Raw genomic sequence first — 384 nt, 5'->3', positions numbered from 1 at the left:
GCCGGCGTCGATGCTGGGCAACTCGTAGGGGACGGAGAAGTTCCTGGTGGAGCTGTAAGGGATGCGGGGGCACTGCCAGGTGCCGGTGCCCAGCGGGGCCAGGGCGAGCTTCAGCAAGAGGCACACATGGCACCACAGCCCCATGCTGCACAGTGCCACCGGCGCGGGCTTAGGGACGGTGCTCAGCACCGAGTGGGGTCGGGACGCACGGAAGACAGGTCACCATCGCATCTGCCGGGATAAAGGAGAAAGGGTTTTACCCGCTTTGTTTAGGTGAGGACCCTGGCGCACTGCCACGGCTGTGTGCGGGACAGGGGGTGCCGGGGTCCCCCGGGGCCGGACCGCGACGGGTGCTGCCGGGAGAGGATCAGCCACACCAAACCT

The 384-nt window shown here is 67.2% G+C and overlaps 1 protein-coding gene across 1 annotated transcript in view; it reads right to left on the bottom strand.

Annotated features, from left to right (window-relative positions):
* MST1R (macrophage stimulating 1 receptor (c-met-related tyrosine kinase)) overlaps positions 1 to 144 on the bottom strand; it is an 11,999-nt gene extending 11,855 nt beyond the window's left edge. The window contains exon 1 of the mRNA XM_009891304.1: positions 3 to 144. Coding sequence (XP_009889606.1) covers positions 3 to 144 — 142 coding nt within the window. The remainder of the gene's footprint in view (positions 1 to 2) is intronic.
* Between the last annotated feature and the right edge of the window lie 240 nt (positions 145 to 384).

This window comes from Charadrius vociferus, unplaced genomic scaffold, assembly GCF_000708025.1.
Source record: "Charadrius vociferus isolate BGI_N301 unplaced genomic scaffold, ASM70802v2 scaffold758, whole genome shotgun sequence".
NCBI classification, from domain to species: domain Eukaryota; kingdom Metazoa; phylum Chordata; class Aves; order Charadriiformes; family Charadriidae; genus Charadrius; species Charadrius vociferus.
The sequence above is the reverse complement of the archived record's forward strand: the minus strand, read 5'-3'. Positions and strand labels throughout refer to the sequence as shown.